The sequence below is a fragment of the Acartia tonsa genome, chromosome 6, assembly GCF_053477335.1.
Source record: "Acartia tonsa isolate MP-2025a chromosome 6, ASM5347733v1, whole genome shotgun sequence".
Classification (NCBI taxonomy): domain Eukaryota; kingdom Metazoa; phylum Arthropoda; class Copepoda; order Calanoida; family Acartiidae; genus Acartia; species Acartia tonsa.
The window spans coordinates 12099906-12127204 of NC_137265.1; the positions used below are offsets into that span (position 1 = coordinate 12099906).

The 27299-nt window shown below is 32.6% G+C and overlaps 1 protein-coding gene and 1 long non-coding RNA gene across 15 annotated transcripts in view; both read left to right on the top strand.

Moving 5' to 3' along the window:
- LOC145321865 (uncharacterized) overlaps positions 1–27299 on the top strand; it is a 113375-nt gene that overhangs the window by 22972 nt on the left and 63104 nt on the right. For all 14 annotated transcript variants that reach the window (XM_080163505.1, XM_080163498.1, XM_080163503.1 and 11 more), the window contains exons 4-9: positions 14651–14772; positions 15118–15285; positions 15510–15910; positions 16354–16477; positions 19844–19980; positions 27025–27172. In XM_080163505.1, coding sequence (XP_080019631.1) covers positions 14651–14772; positions 15118–15285; positions 15510–15910; positions 16354–16477; positions 19844–19980; positions 27025–27172 — 1100 coding nt within the window. The remainder of the gene's footprint in view (positions 1–14650; positions 14773–15117; positions 15286–15509; positions 15911–16353; positions 16478–19843; positions 19981–27024; positions 27173–27299) is intronic.
- On the top strand, positions 322–6286 carry LOC145321866 (uncharacterized). The gene is made up of 6 exons (XR_013880436.1): positions 322–404; positions 1495–1555; positions 2694–2771; positions 4307–4375; positions 5414–5483; positions 6043–6286. It is a non-coding gene; the product is annotated as an uncharacterized LOC145321866 (long non-coding RNA).

Here is a 27299-nt window from a genome sequence, read left to right on the forward strand (position 1 = left end):
TAGATAATCATCATATTCATAAGCGCATACACTCAAAACATTAACACACAAACGTATAAATACATGTTAGCATTGTGTAATGTGCATTATATTAGGACGCACTTTTACCTTTCAGTAAATATTATTAATTAATATTATCAACAAGAAAGTACAATTGGACTTCAGTTCCGTAATTTTGTTTTAATGAAATAAAATATCAGTTTTAATTGTTATTCCCATCATGTACCCGCCCGTTTATGCTTATTTAAGTGTATCAACAAACACTTTTTCTTTATTTATATTTGTCATGTTATTAAGGAAAATATTTGTTTTAATACGTATATGTTGCAGATTTCATTAAAATGGCAAGTAATCTCCACATTAAATGTTTGCAGCAAGATTTACGTCAGAGCTTAACAGAATAGGTAAACTATTATATTCCATAACATTGAGCAGGGGTTTAAAATTAGCTATCTAATTCTTTAAATCAAGCAGTTCCAATCTGCGAACTCATTATTTAATATAATTAGCCCGGGGGTCGGTTTAAACTTTCCCATGACCTACCATACCAGTTCAGCTGTAAGCGAGATCCATTCGTGCACACGCACATAATTCGTTTTTTAATACTACCGGCTGTGCCCCTAGCATCTAGAGGCTCTGTTTCTGAAGGGTGGGGGAGAAAACTAACTTTATATCTGGAAATATAAAGCCTAAAATCATTTTGAGGCTTCCTTAATACAAAACTCAATCTTTTAGTGTTATTTAATGTCTTAAGCTTCAGACAATAAATCCCAACAACTTTAATTCACTATCTGCAACTCCCCTAGATGCCTCTAGGGGCACGAGAGCGTTTAGCAAGCTCTTTCGGTACTAACATACATAGATCCTGTTACTTTTTTATTAAAAACTAGCGGCTTCGTCCTTAGAGGACTCTAAGGGCACTTTAGAAGGGGGGAGTTGAATTCCAAAACTTATTTTTGGTTATAAGGGAAAAATTTTTTGAAAAAATAACATGGTCTTTTTAACGGTGGTGGGAAATGGCGGCGAACGGCGGGAGCGGTGGTCCCGCAGCCGTTTTTTTTAAAGATACCAAAACTTGGGGTAATTAGTGACACAACTCAAAAGATTTTACACAATTATCTCTAAAACTAAGGCAGTAGCGCCCTAAATAAAGTTGCTGGTATGGCGTGGCACAAGTCACCACATTTTAACCCCCCCCCCCCCCCACTTTCTTTGAACTAGTTAAGAAAAATATACATACAATAATTGAATTTTATATTTGCTTTTAAAAAGGAAGAAATGATTATTCCGGTTCTAAAAAAATATTTATCGTATCTTATTACAGACAATTTTTCTACGCATAAAATAAGATATAAATCATATGAAAATAACATTTTTTAGCCTGGCTCTCGGGACTAAAAAAACTGGTGTTAATCTTGCAACTTTCCATTTTACTATTCACTGATAGCTGTTTGTAATACGACAATGTGAATGTTAACTATTATCCTTATTTAGAATAAAATACAATAAGGCCAGAGAGAGGTCAATGCAAGAAGTTCTTGACTAATATAACCAGGTAAGAACAATATACTAAGGGGTTCTCTAAAAAGTATATTACAGCCTTGATTTCTAAATTATAATAGATAAATCGAAAAAAAGCTTATAGATTTTTCTACTAAAGGGTTTTTTTAATGCAACCATCTCGTAATCAATATATAAATGGCACTTAGAATTCGCATTTCGATCTGAAATTTTGCATCATGAGTAATCCTTGGTAGGTCTATTTTCCCTAAATTGAACAAAAAGATGGAAAAATAACGGCTAACAGCTGGCGGCTCAGCCGTTTAGCCATTTTTTGGGCAATATCTAATGCAAATCATCACGAAACTAATAATACTATTTGCTGCTGGTACTAGAAATCTAAAAATGTTTTTTTTGTATGTATCATTTCACACGATTTAAAGCAAAACTATGTTTCAAAAAGTTGATGCCTACGTAATTTATGACAGATTTGCCCTAAAAATAGCCAAAACTTTTTGTTCGATTCAGGGAAAATAGACCTACCAAGGATTACTCATGCAGAATTTTAGATTGAAATTCGAATTCTAAGTGCCATTTATACTTTGATTACGAGATGGTTGCATTTAACCCCCCCCCCCCCCCCTTTCATAATGTAGTTGTATAAAAATAAGCATGACAGCATTCATGAAAGCGAAGCTATAAAATCAGAAGGAAGGAAAAACGAACAATAACTCATCATATAGAGTATCAAGACTTCATAAGCAAAAAATTAAGTCTAATTTTTTTTCAAAAATAAAGGATACTGTTCAATGACATACTTTTTCTTAATATTTAATAATACAGATGCTTAGCTCTAATATTGTATATTTTTGTCCAGGAAACATTATTAAAAAATCAGAAGAATATAATTATTATATCATACAAAGCTAATAATTAGCATGTTTTGAACGTACGGACTCGCTGGTAACGATTATAACCTAACTGTTATCGGAAAATCATGCAAAGTTTGAAATCGGTAGGACAATTCTAGCATATTCAAATTAATGTTTCAGACGGATCAACCCTTATTATAAAAAAGCTTTGCTTTTAAAAACTTTAGGTACTATACTTAAAAACTTGAATAGATTTAAGGCATCATTTTTAGAATTATTTTGGTGTTTTAGAACATATTGAAATAATACCTACAATTTTAGGTGAACAGTCAAACTCTACCATGCTACGTGGCTTATTCCATTGAATATTTCAAACTTCTACATATGGATGGATTACAGGTAAGGTATAAATAATACTAGCTGTTGCGCCACTAGCTTCTAATGTATTGGAAGGGGTAGAGAAAAAAAAATATTTATTTCTCACGTCGTATTATAAACAGTTTTCTAAAGAAATGTACAATTATAAGATTATAAACAGTTATTTAGCTCATGCCTTCGGCATCTCTTAATCTTGTGATTGTACATTTTTATATATATTCGTAAAAACTCGATTTAATACGATGCTAGATATAGTTTTTCGTGTGGATGAGAACGGGTTTTAATTCACCGGTTGATATTGGTTTCTAATAAATAAGAGAATAGATATTTCTTGCATCGTATTATAAACGGCTTTTTAGCCCCTAGGTGCCGAAGGCATGGGCTAAAAAAACTGGTTTTAATCTTATGATTGTACATTTTTATTCGTAGAAAGCTGGATATAATATAATGCTAGACATAGATTTTTCGTGTGGATGAGAACCGGTTCCTATCCACCTGATTTGAATGAATACGAGGAGAAACATTCTTAGACTTAAATCTATAAAATATAATGGCTTCTCTTTCATGGAAAACTCCTTTAATTCAATGCTTTTCGAAATCTTAAGCTACAGATAAAAAAAACTTTCTGCATGATAATTCTTGAAGATTGGGACACAGCATTTCGTAATATGATTATAAAAAAGGGAACATATGTATAACCAACTATAGATTTTAAGGCGGTTCCTCACAAAGCACCTAGTTAAGCAAAGAATCCCTGTCCTTTATTTTGATATTATTTAAAATAAGTAAGGGAGGAACACACAGGGGCTATTCCTGAAGAAAATTTTTTCCCTTTCAATAATAAACCAACTGGGGGGGGGGGGGGAGGGGGGCTGGTGGGAGTTAGGTTCTCTGCTCACTAGGCACCAAAATCAGGAAGATATGTCTATGTTTTATTTTCTTGGCCTTATTAACATTGTTTTTTTAACCTAAGAAACAGTAATTTATTTCTTTATTACCCCCTCCCCTCCTCCAAACTTAATGACGTCTGGGTAAAATTAACATGGAACTGGGTTATTTTTTCATTTTTTTAGGGGGAGGGGGTGGTGAAACCCACATTTTAGATGATCTTTATGTTATCAATGTATTGTAAACAAGGATACAACATCCATAAGTAGAAAAGTTAAAAAATCTAGGATAAGATTACCCACATAAAGATTTATAGAGCATTTGTTAAAATCAAGAATAGATATGTTTGGGGAAAAAATCAGGAAAGGTACGTCCATGTGGGGGGCGGGCGAATTTAGGGGTGCCATATTGACAGCTTTCTACATGTATTAAAATGAAAAGATTAATTCCAGCTGCTTTGTTTTTCCTGGCAATCAAAACTGACAATAATTTTTGATCACTTTTTTAATTCTTAAAAAATTATCTTTAATACGAAACAAAACATGACTTCTGTATTACTCATAACCAGTCCAGCGGACATAATAATATTTTCATTTTGATATCCACAGAAAGCTGTCTAAAATACGATGCAATATAAAAACTTAAACCATTACACTTATGTTTTTTAGTTGCAAAAATCCAGTCTTGAGAAGAAATCCAAGCAAGAGTTTTACTAACTATCCACATTACATTATTAGGTAAGCTTTGGTTAGTAGGATATAAAAATGGAGGATTTAATTATTTTTTCATTAGATAGATATTCACCATTCAATGATAGATAATACTGCCCTACTATCACATGAAATCTCTCGTTTTCTGTCCAAACACCTGGGTATTAGGTTAAGTAATACCCATCAGACAACCTACTCTTTGATTGCACAACCTCTGAGAAGTTCTAACTGTGCATAGTAATGAGTTTTGACCGTTTTGGGCCAGGGCATTCCCCCTACTCTGATATAGAAGCAGTAAAGAACCATTTTTAACGTCTTCAGTTAAAACCATTCACGAGCGGTTGCGCTAAGCCACGGTTGTGGGTTAAGATTGTAGGCATTTTAAGCAGGGATAAGGGGGGGGGGTTAATGCAACCATCCCGTAATCAATGAGTAAATGGCACTTAAAATTCGAATTTCGATCTCAAATTTTGCATGAGTAATCCTTGGTAGGTCTTTTTTTCCCTAAATCAAACAAAAAGTTGGAAAAGTGATTGCTGGCGGCTCAGCCGTTTAGCTGTTTTTTTGTCTATTTTCAGGGTAAATTTATCATCAATTACATAGGAATCAACTTTTTAAAACATATTTTTGGTTTAATTCATGTTAAATGATACCTACCAAAAACTATTTTTTAAATTTTTAGTAACAACAGCTACCGGCTATAACCGTATGATAACGTTTTTGAGCTGCATAGAGTATTATGTGATTGTGGAGATAGGTTTCGTGACTAATTCGAACCGAAGAAAGCCAAAAAAACGGCTGAGCCGTTAGCCGTACTTTTCCAACTTTTTGTTCGATTTAGGGAAAATAGACCTACCAAGGATTACTCATGCAAAATTTCAGATGGAAATTCGAATTCTAAGTGCCATTTACTCATTGATTACAAGATGGTTGCATTAATCCCCTCCCCCTTTTAAAGGGAATGACAATACAGGAGGAGAAACTTTGAAATATATTAAGTAGTCCACTTTGAAATTACCTACTCCGAAAATAAGAGATAAAATAATGAAATAAATAATTTTTTAGAATCAAAATTATCTACCTGGTCCTGCACATTTGAAGTTACAAAGAATATGAGAAGTAAAGTAATTTTCAGGTAATAAATTTAATCTTTATATGCTTCTTAAGTACTTGATAATTACCTATCCGATAAAAAAAGAAAATAATAGTGGTAATGTTGAAAACGCGTATTCATTAATACTTTAAACTATTTCAACATTCAATTTTAACCTATATTGCAACGATAAATGAATGAAAATATGAGGAATAGTAATAACAAGGATGACAACACCCATTAGTATAAAGCTCAAACAATTATACAAAAGAAATCCACGAATAACAAGAAGTAGATGATTGTAAATAAGAGGATTAAACTTAGATAATTTAAAATTTAATTCAGCAATAAAGCTACCTGTCCCTATATTTTTTTTAATGTTATTATTCTCACTCAAAATCAACGGGTGATTCGACATATTTTTTTCTGCACTTGTGGGAGATTTAAGATGTGCGTTTAAGCGTTTTGCGAATCTGCCAAAAATAGCAGAGAAATAACCTAAGTTATGCAGTCAAATTAAAGTAGGTAATTTTTTTTAAAGGCCCTTTATAAAGTAAACCTTCGAAACCTGTTCTTTGTAAACTTTAATGTATTTTTTTAGGATGGAACCAAGAAGACGGGAAAGTTTACTGTTTCTTATAAAATTAAGTTAGTGAGATGTTCTTTTCCCTCCCTCTTCATTAAAATTAAAATTGTTATCATTTCAGTTCTAATAAAAAGAAATTTTATGTATTTAAATTAAATACACAAATTCACATTTTTTTGTTATCCTTGTAATATCATTTCAGGCCATGTTATATAATTTGTCATGTTAACTTTATTTTAATAAATAGATACTAAATAAAGTATTTTTTTCTAATGGATTATTTTTTATCTGTACATGTTAGTGAATTAATTTGTAACCAAGATGGGTTCATCTTTCAAAGGGTATTTTTAAATTCAGTCTTTTTTTCTTCAGTTTTATGTACCTACTTCTTAGAAATTTTTAAACATCTAATCCTAAAAATAAAGTAGAAGGATCTATGTCTTTGTGTGTGTCTGTATGTAACTAAGGATCTTGCTAATCGCTGAACCGATATGGTTCTATACAGTGTAGCTTCAGACGGGACCTGGGAAGGTTTAAAACAATTTGGGCAGGGTACCATCACCTCAAGAGAAATCGTCCCTAAAATAAAATTACCCTCTCAATAAACTTTACTTTTTTTTAACTTCAAGTTTTTAATGTTTAAGTAAACAAGTCATATGCTATCCTAGGACTTAGCTTTGTTAAAATAAAGAGCTCATTCGAGATTTCCTATAACAAACCAAAAAGTAATCTTGCTGCGTCATTGCCAAAGATGTTACAAGGTTCCTACTGCTGCTCTGTGAAGTGCGTGATATGAATAGTTAGAACAGGGGAATGCCTTGGCCCAAAACAGCTGCAACTCATTACCATGTAAAGTAAGGACTTCCAGACAAAAGTTGTGCAATCACAGAGTTGGTTGTCTAAAGGGCTAGTGAAAATATAATCATGCACAGAAATTAAGCAAGATTTGGCTCAGAGATTAACCTAAATAAGATCTTGTGTATATCGAACTCATTTGCTATCTAACAGAATGATTAATTGTTAGTCTGTCTGTGTGAACCGAATGATCGTGTTAACCATTGGACCAATATGGTCATAATAAAGCTTCTTGTAGATAAATTGTAGGTTAAGAACTTTTGAGAGAGGATTCCTCAACCTCCCAAAGAGAAATTGTCCCTTAAAAACTAACTCTTACAACCGTTTCTTTTAAAACTAATGTAAAGTTTAGGGTTGACTCCACCCCTTCTGTCAAGTGTCCTTAAAAGCCTCTTTAATCGTAGCCAATCATATAAGATATACAGTGTATATTTTTCTTCTATTATACCCCTTCATATTAAGTATTACTTTGTCCAGGTATTTCATATTAGATATAAAACATATGTTTTGCATAATATAAACAAACATAAAACAGCTGTTTGCATAATGTAAACAAATATCTCTCTATATTCCTTGGCAATATTATTAAAAGGCTTTTTGTAAAATACCCAAAATATAATAATATTTTTTTAATCAATAAAATTGATTTTATTATTTTTACACTAAGCGTTTATTCTTGTGAAAATGAAAAGGCTTTTTCTCGGTATCATTATTTTTTTACTTAGGGGCTATTTACTACCCCTTATATCTCGAAAACAGCAACTCCTTTGTAAAATCTGGCTTCAGATATTAAATCTACACGAAAAATAAGTACGGATAACCCTCTATACTCAACTCTTCTATGCCTGTTAGGGAAAATATATATTTCAAAACTAAGATGTACGTGGTTCTTTGTTATGTAGAAATTTTTTTTTTTATCTTTGCCTTCAAACAGAGGGAGTTGTAAGAAAAAAGACGGTAATTTTAGCCTACCAATTTAGAATCCGGAATCCGCTATAAAAAACGGATTCCGGATCCGGATTCGGATTCCAAAATTGGCCGAAAATTGGGCGGATTCCGGATTCCGGATTCGGATTCCGGATCCGGATTCCCATCACTACTTTATAGGGTTACAATATGGAACAGTGAAGAAACGGCGGCGCATCCGCCGAAAACCGCCGAGAAATTGCACAAAAAAATTCGGCGGGAAACGGCGGTTTCAGTTCCATATTGTACCTCTATAAAGCAACTGCCATGCAAAATCTCAGACCTGTAGCTCTTTTTTTTAGTTGAGTTCCTTTGTTGACTTTTACTTTTGGTTTCAAAAAGTGGCACATCCGCCTCCCCCCTTTGAAATATAAATTTGGGACGGGCTAATCTGCAAAAATTAGAAGTGAACTTTTCAGATGAATTGGAATATTCGGCAGTTTCCTTCAAATGCCTATTCGAGCACAAAACACTATATTAGTATACTGTAATTGTTGTCAACTTCAAAAATAATTGGATATTTTGTAACAAGTTGTTTTATATGCAGAAGACATTTTTCTCAAAATTGTATCTTTTTGCTGACGGAAAACTTATGAGGCAAAACAGTTTTTTCTTATTGATGTCTAAACCTTGATTTCACTTGTATCTGGTAATTTAACAAAATTCATCGAAAAGTATAAAGATGTATTAAATTACAGTTAATCTTTAATATGTGAGAAAATAATAAAAATAATATAACATAACAATATGAGGCTATGTGAATCTTCACAGGGATCTACAGGGATAAGACAATGGCCGATAAATTGATGTACATCCCAAATGATGATACAAAATTCGCTTTTCTGTAGATTACAAGTTTTTACATTCACTATAATGAACAATAAGAAAAAGTTATTAGAAACTTTGTAGACTCGTGTAATAAACAGCCCAATGTCCCTGGAATCTTCATGTGATCATAGATGTACTGAATTATAGTTTCCGAAAGTGTACCTAGCATCCACGTCTTATCTCATTATTTACTACTAGCTAAAAAAGCTTCAAACTTCAAAAAAAAATCAAAATTTGAAAAATTAGAATTTTGAATGTATAATGTATTATACATTATATCGCTTTTCCCTTTGACAGGAGTAGCTGAAAATAGCGTTTGCAATCATTGGGTTGTCTGCTGTACACATTTGGAAATTATTAAAGAAATAGGCAATCCATTTTCAGCACATCTGATTATACCTATCATTTTAAAAATAAGTGAAAGCAGTTTTGTAATTGTACTTTAGAAACTTAAAACTGCTCGTCAAATACCCCTAGCATCTAAAAGGGCTCTGTTATATGTTATGGAAGGGCAGAATAAAAAGACTAATATCATTCCAAGACCTAATTCTAAAAGTTAGATAGCCTAAAACCATCCCTAACTTATGTGAAGCTTTCCTTAATTGGAAATCTCGATTGTTTTAAGTAGTTTTCGAAATATTATGCTTCAAATCTTACTAGGAAACTAACTTTAAAATAACAAATAACTCATTTAACTAAGGATTTTCTCCCTTTTTTTAAGGGAGGTTGTTTCAGAATTTAAGGTCCTCAAATGGGACATAAAAGTTTTTGCTTGATCGACTGAAAGTGGGAAAAATAATGATTTAATGACTATGTTTCTAAACAACCTTTATACCTCGTGCCCTTTCTAACACTACGTTGGATTAAAAGGTTAAAAAGTTGTCATAAATTTTATTGACTATTATCTTATGTTACCATTTTAAGTTGTTAGGAGGAAATATGGGTTATGTATTTTCTAAGATCTTATGATACTAATATAAATGTAAATTGTACAATTAAAGTGTTTTTTTTAAAGCAAGTATCCAAGAAAAAAATCTTGTCACCTTTGAACCCATTGTATGGTTCGTATTTTCTTGCACAGTAATGGGTCACGACGCGGATTTGTCTTCAAACATAACATTGGATATACGATATGTGGATAAATCATTGGCTTTATCTTGAAGCTTTACAATTGGGGGATAAATCAGTGGATATGTTTTCAAGCTTTTCAGTGGATATAAGATAGGTGGATAAAATATTTTTTGTCTTCAAGCATCACAATGCATATACGATGTGTGGATGAAACATTGGATATGTTTTCAAGCTTTTGAATGGATATAAGATAGGTGGATAAATCATTGGATTTGTCTTAAAGCTTCATAATTGATATAAGATATGTGGATTGTGGATAGATCGATGGATTTTCCTTCAAGCTTCACATTTGGTATAAGATATGTGGATGAAACTTGGTTTTGTCTTCAAGCTGGACATTTGAAATAAGATACGTGGATAAATTATTGGTAATGTCTTCAAGCTTCACTATAGATATAAGATAGGTGGATAAATCATTGGATATGTTTTTAAGCTTTACAATGGATGTAAGATATGTGGATAAAACTTAAATTATTAGATTTATAGTTTCGTAAATCTAGAAGATTATTTTAAAATCATACTCCCTTTTTATTTCTGGTCCATACAGATTAAAGGGGACCTAATTATGAAATTCTAATACAAATACTAAATTCTTATTAAAAGTCTGCTGCTTATTTTGATTTTATTATTCTACTTTTCTAACATCTTTTTTTTGTAAAACATAATATCCATAATTATTAGGATTTTATTACTTTACTGGAAAGGATCATAGCTTAGCATGGCAAAAAAATTGTGAAGGGGGGGGGGGAATGTGGTGACTCGTCACACGACATACCAGCAATTTTATTTTGGGTGCTACTCCCTTAGTTTTAGAGATAATTGGATGAAATCTTTTGGGCTGGGTCACTAATTACCCCAACTATTGGTATCTTTAAAAAAAAACGGCGGCGGGACCGCCGCTCCCTCCGCCGTTTTCCGCCGCCACCAAAAAAAAATTTTTTATTGCATTTCTCGCCGAATTAGGCAATTTGAAATCATTTGAGACCATGTTATTTTTTTCAAAAATTTTTTCCCTTACAAGCAACCCTGCGGAGGACTTTGTCATTTTTTTCAAATTCTCGTTTATGAAGGTATATCTTAAATACAGTATGCTACTCCCTTAGTTTTAGAGATAATTGGATGAAATTTTTTGGGCTGGGTCACTAATTACCCCAAGTTTTGGTCTTTCAAAAAAACAGCGGCTGGACCGCCGCTCCCGCCGGCCACCGCCGTTTTCCGCCACCACCAAAAATTTTTTTTTATTGCATTTCTCGCCGAATTAGGCAATTTGGAAGCATTTGAGACCATGTTATTTTTTTCAAAAATTTTTTCCCTTACAAGCAACCCTGCGGGGGGACTTTTTTTTCAAATTCTCGTTTATGAAGGTATATCTTAAATACAGTATGCTACTCCCTTAGTTTTAGAGATAATTGGATGAAATCTTTTTGATTGTGTCACTAATTACCCCAAGTTTTGGTATCTTTCAAAAAAAAACAGCGGCGGGACTGCCGCTCCCGCCGGCCGCCGCCGTTTTCCGCCGCCACCAAAAAAAAAATTTTATTGCATTTCTCGCCGAATTAGGCAATTTTTTTCAAATTTTTTTTTGGGCGGTGGCGGAAAACGGCGGCGGCGGATGGCGGGAGCAAGGTTGCTTGTAACGGGAAATTTTTGAAAAAAATAACTTGGTCTCATATTATTCCAAATTGCCTAATTCGGCGAGAAATGCAATAAATTTTTTTTTTTTGGTGGCGGCGGAAAACGGCGGCGGACGGCGGGAGCGGCGGTCCCGCCGCCATTTTTATTAAATTATTTTTTACTGACCTACCTAAAAAGATTTTGTTTCAATATCTTTAAAAGCACAGGAGTAGCACTGAATTTAAGATATACGTTCATAAACGAAAATTTGAAAAAGATGACTAAGTCCCCCCGCAGGGGTGCTTGTAAGGGAAAAAATTTTTGAAAAAAATAACATGGGCTCAAATTATTCCAAATTGCCTAATTCGGCGAGAAATGCAATAAAAAATTTTTTTTGGTGGCGGCGGAAAACGGCGGCGGAAAACGGCGGCGGGCGGCGGGAGCGGCGGTCCCGCCGCTGTTTTTTTTGAAAGATACCAATAGTTGGGGTAATTAGTGACACAATCAAAAAGATTTCATCCAATTATCTCTAAAACTAAAAGAATAGCATACTGTATTTAAGATATACCTTCATAAACGAGAATTTGAAAAAAATGACTAAGTCCCCCCGCAGGGTTGATTGTAAGGGGAAAAAACATGGGCTCAAATTATTCCAAATTGCCTAATTCGGCGAGAAATGCAATAAAAAAAATTTTTTTGGTGGCGGCGGTAGCGGCGGTCCCGCCGCCGTTTTTTTTTAAAGATACCAATAGTTGGGGTAATTAGTGACCCAGCCCAAAAGATTTCATCCAATTATCTCTAAAACTAAGGGAGTAGCACCCAAAATAAAATTGCTGGTATGTCGTGTGACGAGTCACCACATTTCCCCCCCCCCCCTTTTATCATTAAATTGACACAATATAAACTCTAGAAGAATCCAAGATTAATGGGAGGTTGATTGTAAAACAAAAAAGGTTTATTTTTTAAGAATAATTTGTTTTTTCAAGGGTTAAGAAAGCATTAAAAACAAGGGATCTAAAGGGATAAGACAATGGCCGATAGATTGATGTTCATGCCCAATGATGATACACAAAATTCACTCTTCTGTAGAATACAACTATTGGTTGAAACGTGTGGACACTAACTTAATGAATCAACCAATCAAATTCATTTAAAGTCCCCAAAGGTTTGAAGCCAACTACTAAGAAAACGTCTTTTAAAACTTTTGGGACTTGTGTAATAAACAGCCCATTGTCCCCTTCCTTCCGGATTAAAACAAATTACCTTGAATTTTAAAAATCTCCCTTAAAATGCTTTTTAAAACTCATGATTATAAGCCCCTTACAACTCTGGTTAAGACATAAAAGGCATGAAATTGTAGATACAAAGATAGAATTATGACTATTGTTTTACTAATGAAAGAAAGTTGATTTTGATCATAGAGAAATTTCTCTAAACTCCCTTTCAATAAGAATAATCTTGTTACAGGATGAAATATCAACAGTAAATATATACAGGGATCTAAAGGGATAGGACAATGACCGATAAATTGCTGTATATCCCAAATGAATTTTTACAAAATCACCCCTTCTGTAGATTACAGTTAGTGGTTAAAACGTTTGGACACTCAACATAACAAAGCAACCAATCAGAAATCACTAAAAGTCCCCAAAGATGTTAAGCCAACGAATAAGAAAACGTTAATATAAAACTTTGGGTACTATAGCTTTTATCTGCCTTATATTTGTTCAAATAATAAACATACTATCATTAAAACAATATATTAATATATGTATTACAAGATTTTCTATGTTTTTACTTTATTACACTTTACTGTTCTATGGCATATTGCTAAGGTTTTTTACAATGATAAAAATTAATTTAGCTCTTTTTGACATGACATTAGCACACAGTTTAAAATGAAATGAAATTGAATGATTTTCCAGATTTGAAAACAAGTTTTAATTGTGTGATTTGCCATTTTTATTGCACAAATACACTTTTTAAAGGTCTTCCTAGATAGCCAGGGATACAAGGATGAGATAATGGACAAATTATAAATCTTCCCCCAAATTCTTCCTTCAATTGTTCTAAATTATTTGGAGGGAAGGTGATGTAGATTATTTTTATTCGTCTATTGTTCTTTTCCTTCCTCATCGTAATACATTCACATTTACACACACACTTTCACACACACACTACACACACACACAAACAAAAGCACACTAAAATATTGTGAAAAATTCACAGCAAGTAAAAACCTTATTCTCCCATCAAATAAGAAAATCATGAAAGAAATTATTTGTATAACGCAATAAAATGATGACCAATGGCAGGACTAATTTACGTGAACTTTTTAGTAGCTCAGTTAATCTCTAACTAGAGTACATCTGTACGGCTATTCCACGTTTAAAAGTGTACAGCAAACGGCCGTCTTATCATTATATTTCCTTTAAAAGTTTTTAGCATGTTGTTGCTTCGCTACCCACTTATACATTCGACCTTGTTTTATTTTGATTTTTTTGATGTACACAGTATTAGTGTCATTTACTGTTCCTCATCAATAAATAAACATTAATCATGGTTAACTTTGATATCTGTATGTGTAATAAAAAGTAATTGTTTTACGCATAAACAATAAATATAAAAAAGAGGAAAAATACAACAATTTCAATTTTCTGTAGCGAAGCCAATCTATTAATGAAAATGTAAGTCAGTCCGTTTGAAAAATTAACGTTTGCATAAAGCGACAAATAGATAGATCTAATTTTGGCGGAAGAAAACTGTTACCGCGCAACGGTAACCGATTTTTTTACTGTACAATAAATAAAGGAAATACCCGTATTCTGTAACTTTTTTCCGACTTCCTGTTAAAACATCATCATTGAAAAATTATACCTATCTTGTTTCAAAAGTAAAATTATAAAAATATTAATTTTAATTGAAATCCTTTGAAACTAGGTAAACAAAAAGTATTATAAAAGAAAACTAATCCAATATATGGCTTAGATTCATATTTTTTTTCACTGAATTGAAACTGGTTCAAATCCATACTGAAAAATTATGTATCGTATAAAATAGAATTAATCCCTGTTTTGTTTGCTCGGGCATTTGGATCCTCATATTGTCAACAAAACTGGCATTGATCATATATTTTTTATGTTACTATTCGCGGAAATTTTTTTATAATACTATGCGATAAATAACTAGTACTGCCTCAACTTGACCTAACCCATTTTATTATGTTCAGACGGCCAGCGTAATTCGAACAGAGAGCTCCCTGGAAAGATTTCAGAATGCGAAAAGCAAATTTGAGAACTATGACAAGATTTCAGAAGAAAACTCCAGAGTTACCAGTCCTGCAGGATCCAGGTAAAAACAGGGAGGGAGTGGACACTAGCATCTAAATTTTAATGATTACCAAAGTTTTATAACCATGTTATCTTAATTGTTGGCTCGGAAACATTAGATACTTTTATTGAATATTTATTGGTTTGTTTAAAAATGGATTATTACTTAACTTTTTCAATAAATAATTTTTTTCTAGGGAATGTTAAGTTTTGTTTATCATCATTGGTGAAATATCCCTGAAGACAATTTTAAACAAATTTTTATGCTTTAAGATATTTAAGAATGTTATGAAAAAGAATCTAACTTTTATTAGAAATTAACAAATCCTTTTTTATGAACATCTTGTTAATCTGATAATTATTTTAGATCGTCTTCCATATCGCAGAGGCCAGGCTCTAGATCAGACGACAGTGTTGCCTCTGGCAGACCTCTAGGCCTCCAGAGATCCAGGTCTAACAGTCCCACCTCACCCAGCAGGTCCAGCTCAGTGTCAAGCCATTTTGGAGGACTTAGTAGTGCTAATGATAGGCATAGGTAAAATATTATCAATCATATTTTAAAGTTATTATTAGTTTTTAAATTACTTGCGGCTATGCCACAAGAGTTCTCTACTTGCATTTGAGGAAAAGGGTGAGTTAAAGTCCGATCTCTAGCAGTATAACAAAAAATACTTTACTTATTAATAAGTATAAACACAAAATATTTAAACATAATGTTGCAGTTTATATTTTTTTTCTCAATAATTTAATTCTTTTCAGTATATCAAGTCAAGAAAATGGCGACGGCTTCAAATATTACCGAGGTGTTCAATCTGGCTTCCAGGGGCCTTCCCGTGTTACAACCAGCCCCACTAAATCAACCCCCGTTGGTGGCAGCACACTTAACGGCACCTCTGTCGTTGACTCCGCCGTGAAACAGCGCCAGTTAAGCGGCGGTGATAAAACCAAAGCACCGCCCGATAAACCGGGCAGAAATAACAAAATTAATGTGAAAGAAAGCATTTCAAAACATCAGAACTGGTTTAAGAGCATAGCGGCGAGTCCGTCGGGGGCCGGTGGGAGCAGAACCACGGCGGACAGTGTTGATAGTGTGCGGCGTAGTAGCGTACAGAATGATCATAAGCCTGGGATGTTGTCTGGGGGTGGGGGATTTAATCATTCAGGAACTACTTTATATTATGATATTTGTAATACCTTTTACAGGATGTTTTCGAAACCGAATAATATCCGCTGGATTAGAACTGGTTCTTATATGACATACTAAAAATAATGTATCGTATCGTATTACAGACAAATTTCTACGAATAATAAATAAAACCATGAGAGAATTAATCTTTTAGTTTTTATTTTACTATCCACGGAGACCTGTTTATAATTTGGTGCGATGAATTATTCCAATGTAGTTACAAATCCATCTTTTTTTTAATTTGACCAAGACCTTCGGTCCCTTGCGGCCAACAAAGCAGGAAGTAATTCTTTTTGTTTCATTTTACTATCCGCGGAAAACTATGTTAAGTAACTATTCTTGGCTTAACATCTGATATAGAATTAGAAATAAGAATAATTTTAAATCCTGTTTATCAATAAAGTTGAAATTCGTGCACAGGAATATCCGGCAGCTATCCTGGCGGCTTTACAGGCAGCTTTACAAGCGGCTCCAGGTCTATATCACTAGGCAGCAGCACACCAACTCTCAGCAAACAAGAGAATATCAAAGATAAATTCAGGTATAGCTTTGATCAATAGAACTTAAAAGACTTTTAATTAACAATCTTAATGCTAAATCCTTATACTAAAGTAACAGGATGTTTGTTTGTCTGTGTGTTTGTGTGTCTGTGTGTTTGTACCGAAGGATCTCGCTAACCGCTTAACAGGGTAGCTTCTCATAGGTCCCGGAAAGGTTTATAACTATTTTCTGGGGGGGTGGGACACCCCTAACCACCCCAAAAATGAAAAAAAAAAAAAAATTTTACATTTTTTAACTAAAATTAAAAATGATAGGGGGGCACCCCCCTTCCCCCCCCCCAAAAAAAAAATTCCACCCCCCAAAATATTTTTTTTTACTTTTTCTTTTAAAATCTAAAATAAGAAATTGGGTTATCATATTCGACTCCCCCCTCCTCAAGTGCCCCTAGAGGCCTCTTTGGGCGTAGCCGCTAGTATTATATAAAATAGTATTTGTAGTAGCGAAGACACTCTAGAATTCATTTTGTCTCTCCGTTTCCGTCATATGCTATCAGGAAAATATAATTTTCTCGTCTGCTATATAACATAGACAGCGGAATTGTTTGTAAGATTCTCACTCACATGAGCATCTAGTAATTTACCTGGTCCTTCGGGCTGTCTCTAATACTTCAAAAGACACGCATACTTATTTTTCTAAAGCTTTTGTTATTTTTAGGATTTATCCAGTAATTCTTCCTTTTATATTTTTATAACAACTAAACAATAAAAATCTGCTTTATAACATGCTTTGTCCTTTTGTGCATCAATTAACTTTTATGCTTCGTTACTTATGGATGTTGCCATTCTTGTTTAAAATGTATCAAGAATTGAGCTTTGTTAACTACGTTTTGATACTCGTTTCTTAATAATTTTCAATGTTTTAAAACCCTAATATTTTGTCCGGATATTGTTAACACTACCGCCTAACAAAATAATTGCGGGATAATAAAAACTTTGTTATGAATCATTTGTTTTGGGGTAAGGTTAGATGATTTTTATTTAGCAAGTTTAATTTTTACATCATATATGTAATGTGGAGAAAAATCATGGAAAACTTTATTAATTTTAGCTGAAGCTTATAATTCTTTTTTAAATCCTTAATCCCTGGATTTTTTTGCCAACATGAGACAGGAAATCTCGTGTTGATGTCCTTCCAGGGAAAGAAGATTTTCAAAGGGATCTAAAGGGATAAGACAATGGCCGATAAATTAATGTACATACCCAATGAGGACACACAAAATTACCCCTTCTGTAGATTAAAATTAGTGGTTAAAACGTTTGAACAATCAACTTTATAAACCAACCAATCGAAATTCACTGAAAGTCCCCAAAGTTGGTAAGCCAATGATTAAGAAAACGTTATTGTAAAACTTTGGGGACTAGTGTAATAAACACTAAACAGTCTCTTTGTTTTTTCAACATTAAACGTTTTTATTTTTTATTCAGAAAATTCAATGTTGTAGATCGGCATCTTAAATATAGGATGCATAATATATAAGAACATACATACATTTTAAGAGTTGAATGTAGAGATACATCGCTTAAAACAATTTAATCTTTACATTTGTTTTTAAATAAAATTAAAGGTAGGTACCCAATATATTTAAAATTTGTAAAAAATATTTAAATTTGTAAGTTATCTTGCAAGGGCTAAACAACAAGGGTACTAGACTCGTTATCTATGGTCTAAATTAATGAAAATTAATCTGCATGAAATGAGCTAATTAACTTTAACTAAAACTCCAGGCTAATGACATTTTCTCAACTTAACTACGGGAAAAAATTAGTAACGAGGATGAATTTATTAAAATCCGGCACGAAAGATTTTTAACTCGTTTATTCATGAACAATTTTTTTTAATATTTAAAATAAAATTACTTCCCTTTATTTTCAAAGATAATTGGTGAGGCACCTAAATATTTTATAAAGTCGAAGAAATAGTACAAAGCTTATTCGTAAGACATACCTAATTCTTTTGCTAGGTCTTACCAATAGAAATTAATGATCATGAAGAGGTTGATAATGATTAGATGATTCTCTAATATGAAAATCACGCTATAAAATTGATATTGTTGTAATAAGATTTATTTGTGTTAATATGGATACAATATTATGCCTCTTAAACATAAGTCTTTGGATTGATAGGACTATTATAACATGCTTAAATTGCACTCAACTTACGTAATACCAATTCTGTAGAAAAGCTTCGCCATTTAAAAGTTGTAGGCTTAAAAAAAAAATAGAAAATGTGGGAATCTTTTTTATATTGAATATGTCAAGTGTGAACTTGTATTTCAGGGATATAGGGGTAGGACAATAGATGGCAAATTAATATTTTATATGAAAAATATTATATTGTAAACACATAAAAAGGAGTTTGTTTTGTGTTAATTCAACTATTCCGAGAGAAAAAAAATTTGGGGGGGGGGGGTAATTTTTTTCTATGAGCGATTTCTCTTAGTACGTAGGCGGTAACCTCCCCCAAAAAAACTTTTGTGGTACCTTTGAGAAGCTACCCTATTAAGGAGAACCATAACGGTTCAGTGGTTAGGAAGATTCTTCTGTACAGACAAACATCCTGTTACTTTATTATAAGGATATTTTTAAAATCCACTTTAATTCAATTTTAGAACTTTTAATTTATTTTGTCATATTTTATAGAAATGATAATATAGAAAGTGTACCTATTTGAATTAAAATTCTTGAAGTTCATAAGGATAAAGAAAGTAAGCTATTATAATTTAGTGAAATTATGCTATTAGCAATGAAATTAAATAGCTGTCATAAATCTAATCCTAAACTAAGCTTTCATAGCATAATTATAAAATGGTTAAATTAACAAGGCAGATTTTCATTTTTTATGACTTAATAAGCAAGTTATATAAATAGTTTTTTTTTGTTTTTTTAAGATCTCGCCAATGCCTTAGCCGAATTAGTTCTCCATTTTAGGAAAGGTTTACAAATGGCATAGATTTAGGCTATATTTCTGACCCCCTTATTCTCTTTTTGAATGTGGAGCCCAAAGATGCTAGGGATGCAGCCAACAGTACTTATCAAAAAGGCAAAATGTTTAAAAGCAAAACATTCAAAGCGGGTTTTATATGATTTAGCTTCACCCACTCTTTATTAAGTAGTTTTTTTTCTGTAAGTGTAATAGACACAGAGAGAGGGAGGGTACATTAGGCTTTTTAATACACTAGTCCTATTCGTATGAAAACTTAAAATTTTGATTGGTTTCTTCATTAAGTTGAGTGTAAAAACGTTTTACTTTTAAGTTTTAACCACTTATTGTAAATTTATCGGCTATTGTCTTATCCCTTTAGATCCATGAATAGACAACATGTAAAATGTATCATTCTTTCTTTCAGTGATGTTAGCGGTGAACTGAAAACTCCGCCATCTTTACCTGCCAATCCACCGCCGCCGTTAACCACGCCGCTAAGCAGCAACCCCGTTATCTTGAACAACAAGTCATCCGGGAAACCTATTGCAAGAGTAACTCCAGGTTAGTAAATTTTGATCATGGAAAGAAAACGAAGTAGCGGGTTTTGTCGTATTTTCACAGTAACTTTTGATAGCTTATTTTAGGTTAGGTTAGGGTAGGGTAGGTAAATGTAAATGTTTGCCCCGCAGGGTTAGATCCAACGCAGGGGCTATGAATCATTGAATATTATCATTTATCATTACTTGGATGTTAAATAAACTCTAATAAAGTAAATCTTAGTAGTGGGCTAAAATAACGACCCCTTTATCCGAACCCCTTCACCTTCCCTCTTACTGGATAAACAAACTGACCAATAAATATTAACCTAAATTGACGACAATTTTTCCCCTGTCATAATATCCACGTATAGGCTACATCCATTATTATAAAATTATTACATCCGCTCCATTCAAAACATTACCTATACCACATACTATCATAATTTGTTGAATATTTTGTGTTAAAAAAAGTTTTAATGTCTTTTTTTTATCCCTTGTATATTGCATTTCATTAAATATGCTAGAACGAGCATGTGGTTGATTACACAATGACGGTTGAGCAGTGCACTGTTAACCCCCATCCTTGCATTTAAAATAAATTGAGAATACAGGAGGCCTTATTTTTATATCCCTAACCCCTGCTGGGATACCCAGAACCCCCTAACCTATCCTGACCTAATGAAATAATAAAAACTAACGAAAAATTATCCATCCCCTTATTAAAAATTTAAAAAACGAAGTGGGGGGGGGGGGGGGATCTGTGCTCACCAGGGGACTTAGTGCCATTATGTGCAAGTTTTTATTGTGGAAAGAGATTATATTTCTACTGCTTGTTTTAGATACCATATCATATTTTCCGTTGATGATTATTGAGACAAAGTGTTTATTTTCGTGCTGTAAATGTTACAAAGTAAAAGGAGCGTTAATTTCTCAAGTGTCAAGTAAGATCTTTCTATTTTGATTGGTGGAAAAGATGAAGAAAGGTGCCACATCCTTCTTCTTGATTTAATTCGCCTTTGCTTTTGGATGTCCGATAAACTTTTTGCAATATAAAAGTCTGAGTGTTTTATCATTGAAACAAAAAAATATGAAAACAGGATAGTCTTTAAAAAAAATTTTTTTTGTCTAAAATCGTAATAAGTTTGTCATTTAAAAAGAAATGAATACATTAATATTGACTATACAGTGTTTTATATTGACAAAATATGCAGCATGCCTATCAATTTATTAACGCATTTTTTAATCATTTTAAGTTATTAACATATGGAATTCTACTTTTATTTACACAAAATGAATTGATTAATAAATTCAAATGATATTCTAAAAATAGTAAAGATCATTTTTTTTCTCTAGTTTTATTTATTACCAGCCTAGAAGAAGTTTCCATTCTAGATTAAATGAGTTATTAAAGTTTCAAAGTTTTTATGCTAATTTAATTTGTAGATATTATATTTACATCCAAGTCTAGACTTCAGTGCCAATTTTACATCTTATGCCATAGCAACCAAGGTTCATTATTCAGGTTGATAAAATGTTTACTGCGCAATAATACTTGTTGAAAGCGGAACTTGTTTATAAGGGGGGAAGGGCATAATGACATAAGCTCTTAAACCGTGAGCAAAATGGTCTAAATATTGAGCTAGACCCTTCAAACTTGGTATATAAGCCTAGTCCTATAAATATTACATCTAAATGGCAAAAAAATCCAAAAAATTTTATTTTTAGGTTAGGTTAGGTAAGAAAAACCCTGCGGAAATGGGGTTTTTAGGCTTTTTTGGTCTATTTTGATGTGGAAACTTGCCTTAAATTGTTTTTTCTTAGAGTTTTAACTTAAATACACTGTATCTATTCATATGGACATTATTTAAGATGATTCAGCAAGTCGGGGACCGACCCCAGGGGGCTAGGTGGGTGGCCCGCAGGGGTTAAGTTCATTTTTCCCTAAATATTTGTTGTGATACATCAAATTATAGGTTTTTTAGGTCAGGGAACTCAAATTCAGAGCTAAAATAAGCATTAGACTAATCTGAAGCTAGCCCCAGCGGGCTAGGTTGGTGGCCCGCAGGGGTTAAGTGCATTTTTTCTAATATATATCTTGTTTTATATCAAACTATAGGTTTTTTAGGTCAAGAAACTCAAATTATGAGCGAAAATTAGCATTAGACTGACCTGAAGCTAACCCCCCCGGGCTAGGTTGGTTTTTTGCAGGGCTGAAGAGCATTTACCTAACCTAACCTAGAAACTTACTTATATTTTTACAGGTTTTTTTCTTGAATAAACTGTGTCTATTAATGAAGACTTTATTGAAGATGATCCAGCAAGTCAGGGACCGACCCCAGCGGGCTAGGTGGGTGGCCCGCAGGGGTTAAGTGCATTTTTCCCAATATATATGTTGCGATACATCAAATTATAAGTTTATATAAGTTTATTATATCAATAAGCTCTGAATTTGAGTTCCTTGACCTAAAAAACCTATAATTTGATGTATCACAACAAATATATTGGGAAAAATGAACTTAACCCCTGCGGGCCACCCACCTAGCCCCCTGGGGTCGGTCCCCGACTTGCTGAATCATCTTAAAAAATGTCCATATGAATAGATACAGTGTATTTAAGTTAAAACCCTAAGAAAAAACAATTTAAGGCAAGTTTCCACATCAAAATAGACCAAAAAATGCCTAAAAACCCCATTTCCGCAGGGTTTTTCTTACCTAACCTAACCTGAAAATAATTTTTTTTGGATTTTTTTGCCATTTAGATGTAATATTTATAGGACTAGGCTTATATACCAAGTTTGAAGGGTCTAGCTCAATATTTAGACCATTTTGCTCACGGTTTAAGAGCTTATGTCATTACGCCCCCCCCCCCACCCCCCTTAGGATCAGTTCGTCCGGATTCGTTGATATAGACATATTAGAACTATCCTATTAATTTTAAACTGCATGAAGATTCGTACAACAGTTAGGTACGATTTAGGTTGCGTAGCAACGCTATAATCGTTACCAGAAAGTCTTGACGTCCATTTATAACATGTTGATTTTAAACATTTTAACAATAATCTTATATGTGATATAATTATCCTATTCATCTGATTTTTGGAATATTGATTCCTGTTAAAACAAGGTACATAGTTATAAGCGAAGCATCTCTATAATCATAACCTGCTTTTCAAGTTCTGACACTATGTATGTCTTACCGTTTCAGAGCTTTGCTTTTATGGATGTTGTCGTCCTTGTTAAGTTATCATTATGATATTATCATTATTTGGTAGATGGAAGGTTTTAATATGAATGCGGTATGTTCTAGTTAATACAGATTGTGCGTGTATGTAATCATATTCGTCCAACCTTGCTTAATAACTTTGTGGATAGACATTACATCCTTTGGGCCGAAGAAGCCATAAAAAAATAAGAAACAGAATATTATTAGATATTCGCAATGCTACGTCTTCAAAAGAGCAAAGCGTTTCTTTAATTCAATTCCTAAAAGGGCAGCTTTTTTATAAATAAGTTCTTAAAGTAAAGTAGAATACCTATCATTATTAGATATTCTTTATGCTTGGTCATTGTAAGAATAAAGCTTTAACTTTTAGCAAGTTAAGCGCTTCTTGTTTAGATACTAGTTGCTACGCCCCTAGCCTCTAGGCGAAGGCGAAAAGGTCATGAAAATAGCCGAAAACCATTCAAGGGTATATGTAATGCTTTTCTGAAAAGTACAAGATATTCCGGCTTACATTTTTACAGATCACCAGAGTTCAATTTTGTTTTAAAGAATAGAGCTGTAAATTAAATCAAGATAAATAAAGAATAGTTATTTCTCGCATCGGCACCTCGGGGCTAAAAATCTAGTTTTAATCTTATGATTGTACATTTTTATATTCGTAGAAAGCTGGATATAATACGATGCTAGACATAGTTTTTCGTATGGATGAGAACCGGTTCCTATCCACCGGATTCGAATGAATACGAGAAAAAAAAATATTTTAAAACCTAAAACAAATATGGAAGAAATTTGTTTATTTTGTTCAAGTCCTATTATTCCTCTAAGCTGTCTAATTAAGCAAAATTATAATGGCTATAAAAATGCTGCGCATTGCATTGCTTATCTTAAAAGGATACTTAATCAATTAATTTTTAGTGTACTAGCGACTATTGCCCTCTAAGCCTCGAGGGACAATTAAAATAGACTGGGTTGGGGGATGAAATTTTATGAGAGGTTAGATATATTTTTCCCGAAAAGAGATTTTTAAAAACCTTCCAAGATTCTATAAAAAGCTTCACTATTACCAAGATCTTAATTAAGGTACATACATCCTGATTTATAATGTCTTCAGTAGGTAATTTTAATGTTTATTGTCGAATATCTAATATTGATAACACAAATGATCAAGGAACTAAAGGGATAACACAATAGCCGATAAAGGGATAGTTCTACGAAGTGTATTTAAAGAGTTAAGGTACTTAGAGTAGTGAACTTATATATGTCTTAGAAATACCAACTAACCATACAACATATATATATATATAAAAAGACCATTCTCATGTAATTTATGTTGCAAATCACTAACTTTTTGAGATATTGTCAAATAAAAAAAGTTCGGTCAGGTCAATGTTAAAATTCTTTATCGCAATCATATCTATCCAAAGCCTAATAAATTCTACTAAGACATATAAAAAGATCACTACTCTAAGTACTATACTAAATATTTTATTGGTCATTCTTTGTTGTTATGTGTATTTTGTTATATAAAAAGTTTGAAGTTCTATCAACTAGTAAATGCTATCTAAAGTTGTATTTATGACAAAAAAGTTTTTGCCATATATAACATGCAACGAAGTTGAAAATAAAACACTCATTTTTTAAGGAAAATCCCTGGTCAAATCTTTTAATTTTAATCAATAACTTTATATTATGCACTACTACGTTATTTAAAATAGAAAAAACTTACAGTTCACTATTTTTTTTAAATGCACTTCGTGAAACTATCCCTTTATATACATCCACAATGATGATACACAAAATTACCCCTTGTAGATTACAATTAGCTGTTAAATAAAACGTTTTGACATTCCACTAAAGAGGGCTATCCACGAACCAGAGCAAGTGATTCTAAGCATCTTCCATCATTGACCCATAGTATTTTTTTAGTAAATATACTAGGTTTATGTTTAATATTTGCTTTATCGACTAAAAAGTTAGGTTTCACCATGGTTTTATATGAAAAAAACTTTGAAATTTTAAGCATTGTTTGGTGCAATATCATCGAATGTTTTGATGAGTTCAAACTGTTGTTTAACAGCTTTGACACAAAATAGATTATTGTGATTAAAAATGTATTTTTAGAAAAAGGGTTGGTAACTTGTAAACAGTTTAAATAATGTACTTTTGCAATTTACAACATTTGATGCTTTTCTGCAGTGTTATTTTATTTTGTCCTTTGAACTCAATAAAGCATTTGATGATATTGCTTTAGAAATTGCTTTACATTTCAAAGTTTTTTTCATATAAAACCATGATGAAACTTTTTAGTCGATAAAGCTAATATTAAACATAAACCTAGTATATTCACTAAAAAAATACTATGGGTCAATGCTGGAAGATGCTTAGAATCACTTGCTCTTGTTCGTGGATAGTCCTCTTTAGCATCCAATTGAAATTCACTAAGACGAATAAGAAAACGTTATTATAAGACTTTGGGGACTAGTGTAATAAACAGCCCAATGTCCCCTTCCTCCCTGCAAATGATAGTCATGAAATTACCTTTAAAATTTTCATTTTAAATTTGAAAATGTAATAGTTTCTCTTTAAATGCAATTAGCAGAGAAAGGAAGTTTAAAGCCCACCTAAGAAGCAAAATACATCTTTAGAATAGAAAAGTTTAAACCATTTAAAAAGAGTAGCCTAGAACAAGAACGATTAGGTTCAAATAAGAAATAAACAAATTATTTAAGAAAGACAACAAGAAAGTAGTCTTTGTGAAATAATGTATTTAATTTTTTACAGCCTTACAGTTGGCAGACACAAACTGTAGAGTTGCTTCAAAATGTGTATAAATACAGAAAAGAAACTTCATTTTTACTAACTTTTATAACTTCGTCATTTTGTATACATTTAAATATTTTGAAAGCATTCAAAAAGTTTGACGCAATTTTTTAAACTTTTCCCTTCCCCCCGCCCCCTTCACTTTCGCCCCTATTTTATTAAAGGTAGAACTTGGTGAATATATATTTCTCCTCCACTGTCCTATCCCTGTATCCCCCCCTTTTATGCACTTGAATGTATGTGTTGAATAAAAATGAATACCATAAAAAAGTCAATACACTAAAAGCTATTCAATAGAAAAGATCCAACAAGTATCACAACCAGTTTTGTTGACCCTCCCTAATAATTTATTTTTGACCAAAACATGAATAATTCCTACAAAAAAAATAAAGAAAAAGTTGATTCCCTGCAATTTTTTCATATAATGTAAATGCTTTGCTTCGTGTCTAGCTTTTATGGACGGGAGTTTAGGGGTCAGGAAAGTAGTTTAAAATAACCCCAAGATATTTATAAAGCTTCACAGAGTGTTTAAACCAATTCGGACTGGCATTTTTCGAGATCTTTAGCTTCAGATAAGGATTATAAAAAATAATTGTAAAAAAAGAATATTTTACTTGTATTGATAATTTAAATTATGACAGTCGGAAAAGATGATCAAAACCTGTCCCGGATTTTCTAAGAATTACAATGATATGCATTCAACTCTTTTATGATAAGAAATACATGTGTATATTGGTCAATGGAAAATAATGAATATATAATTCTAATGGATGTAAAATATACGTGGATATTATGAAATGTAAAAATTTTCGTCAATTTAGGTTGCTAACATGGATCTCGTTTATTAGTAATTTCGTTTATCCGAAGGGAAGGAAGGGGATGAGGTAAAGGGGGTTTAAGTGGGGAGTTATTTTAGCCCGCTGCATGTTTCATTTTATTAAAGAACATGAAAATCCGGTGTAAGATCCAAGTAATAATATATCCGTTATTATACAAAAATATTCTAAATAACTCAATATTTTAGTATCAAGCACTGAGGAGCGAAGAACCTCTGTAGCAAAGCCTCCTGTCCTCTCTCCCAAGCCAAATCCAAGCCTTGTCAAGAAATTATCTTTCAACAGGGGTGCTAGCCTCCAAGAGGCTGAAAGGAAACCAGTTCCTTCAGATTCCAGGTACAATATTAATTGCCATAACTTTTTGTTCATTTATAAGAACGTTCTTACATTTGCTAGCCTAAAACTATGGGGAATTTTATAAAATATTGATTGGTTAGTACAAACTATAAGTGTTTTAACTTTT